This window comes from Triticum dicoccoides, chromosome 5B (genome assembly GCF_002162155.2).
Source record: "Triticum dicoccoides isolate Atlit2015 ecotype Zavitan chromosome 5B, WEW_v2.0, whole genome shotgun sequence".
NCBI classification, from domain to species: domain Eukaryota; kingdom Viridiplantae; phylum Streptophyta; class Magnoliopsida; order Poales; family Poaceae; genus Triticum; species Triticum dicoccoides.
The window spans coordinates 143,089,832-143,091,231 of record NC_041389.1 but is presented as its reverse complement, the minus strand read 5'-3'; the positions used below and the strand labels follow the sequence as shown (position 1 = coordinate 143,091,231).

Genomic DNA, 1,400 nt, shown 5'->3' with positions numbered 1-1,400 from the left:
CATCCATACCGACCACTCAATACAAGTGGGCAGGCCACTGCTTGTTGAAGTTTGGACCCAAAACCGTCTAGCAATCGTATGAATTTTGCAATTAATTATATTCTAGTCGATGGAAGTCAAAGGTCACTTGCTATACGTGACATCACATATATAGATTCCTTCTAAATTACACTGTTAAAGATAGTTGTGACACGTGTTGGCAATCTGGCATGTTGGAAACACTATAAAACGAAGCTAAGCTCCATGCTGCCAAACCATCCCAAGTCTCCTTGCACACAAGCTCAGTATAGCAGCTACAAGCCACTCACGACTTCACGAGCTGACCAACACCCTTCCAAGCCTCCTTCCATCACTTTGCCCGCGGAGCTCGACCGCTGCGAGGTTACATCACAAGATGGACCGTGTAATGAAGCTAGCATCTGAGCGTGCCGTGGTGGTGTTCACCCTGAGTCCCTGTTGCATGTGCCACACAGTGGAGCGTCTGTTTCGTGACCAGCTTGGGGTGAATGCGCTGGTGCACGAGCTCGACCAGGACCCTAGGGGCAAGGAGATGGAGAGAGCTCTCCTCAAGATGCTCGGCAGGGGGCCGTCGGTGCCGGTCGTCTTCATCGGCGGGAAGCTTGTTGGTGGCACCAACAGGATCATGTCTCTACACCTCGGTGGCGAGCTAGTCCCCATGCTCAAGAATGCCGGTGCTCTCTGGCTATAGAGAGATAGTTCAAGAGACGACCTAACTCTTGTACAACTCGGAGAGATAAGATGGTTGACGAGTAACGTGTGAGTTGCACATTTTCCTAGAATAATCCAAGTGACCTAGTGTGTGTCAAGGAAGGTTTTTTCTCTCCTACCTTGACAGTCACAAGGTTTGATCTCGCTGGTAGTTAAGTAGCGAGTGATGTGCGTGGTTGCTGTAATAATATTCTTCTTAAGTTTTTGTTATATCTAGATGTGTGCCTATTCATTCACTCGCCCTTTTTCCATGACCTTGTTAAATTAATATATGTGCATGTTACATGCGCAAAAAAAATGTGCATGTTACATGTAAACGTTTTCATTCTAACCGTATATTTTGGTGAAGTATAGGTTGGGCTACCTGTTTGCTATGACATGTATTACAGTGCTACTTTGTTTCTTTGCTTGGTGGATTTATATATCCGCACATGATACGTTAACAAAAAAAGTTCTTTTTTCGAAAACGGAGTGACCCACGGCCTCTGTATCATTGTAGTGTACATATCATCTTTATTAAAAATGTATCAAGTATTCAAAACTGTCAAAAAAAAAGGAAAAATAGATGCTCAAGACCCAACCGATGTGTAACACGATTACATGACTCAAACACATATCCTATGACCACTCCACAACCAAACCAGATGGAGATGGTATGAATAATTAACCGA

The 1,400-nt window shown here is 44.5% G+C and overlaps 1 protein-coding gene across 1 annotated transcript; it reads left to right on the top strand.

Moving 5' to 3' along the window:
* The first annotated feature begins 261 nt into the window (after positions 1-261).
* LOC119305301 (putative glutaredoxin-C14) lies at positions 262-965 on the top strand. Its single transcript, XM_037581866.1, has one exon. It carries the CDS (start codon positions 395-397, stop codon positions 707-709), a length of 315 nt encoding a protein of 104 aa, XP_037437763.1. The 5' UTR covers positions 262-394; the 3' UTR covers positions 710-965.
* Positions 966-1,400: the final 435 nt, after the last annotated feature.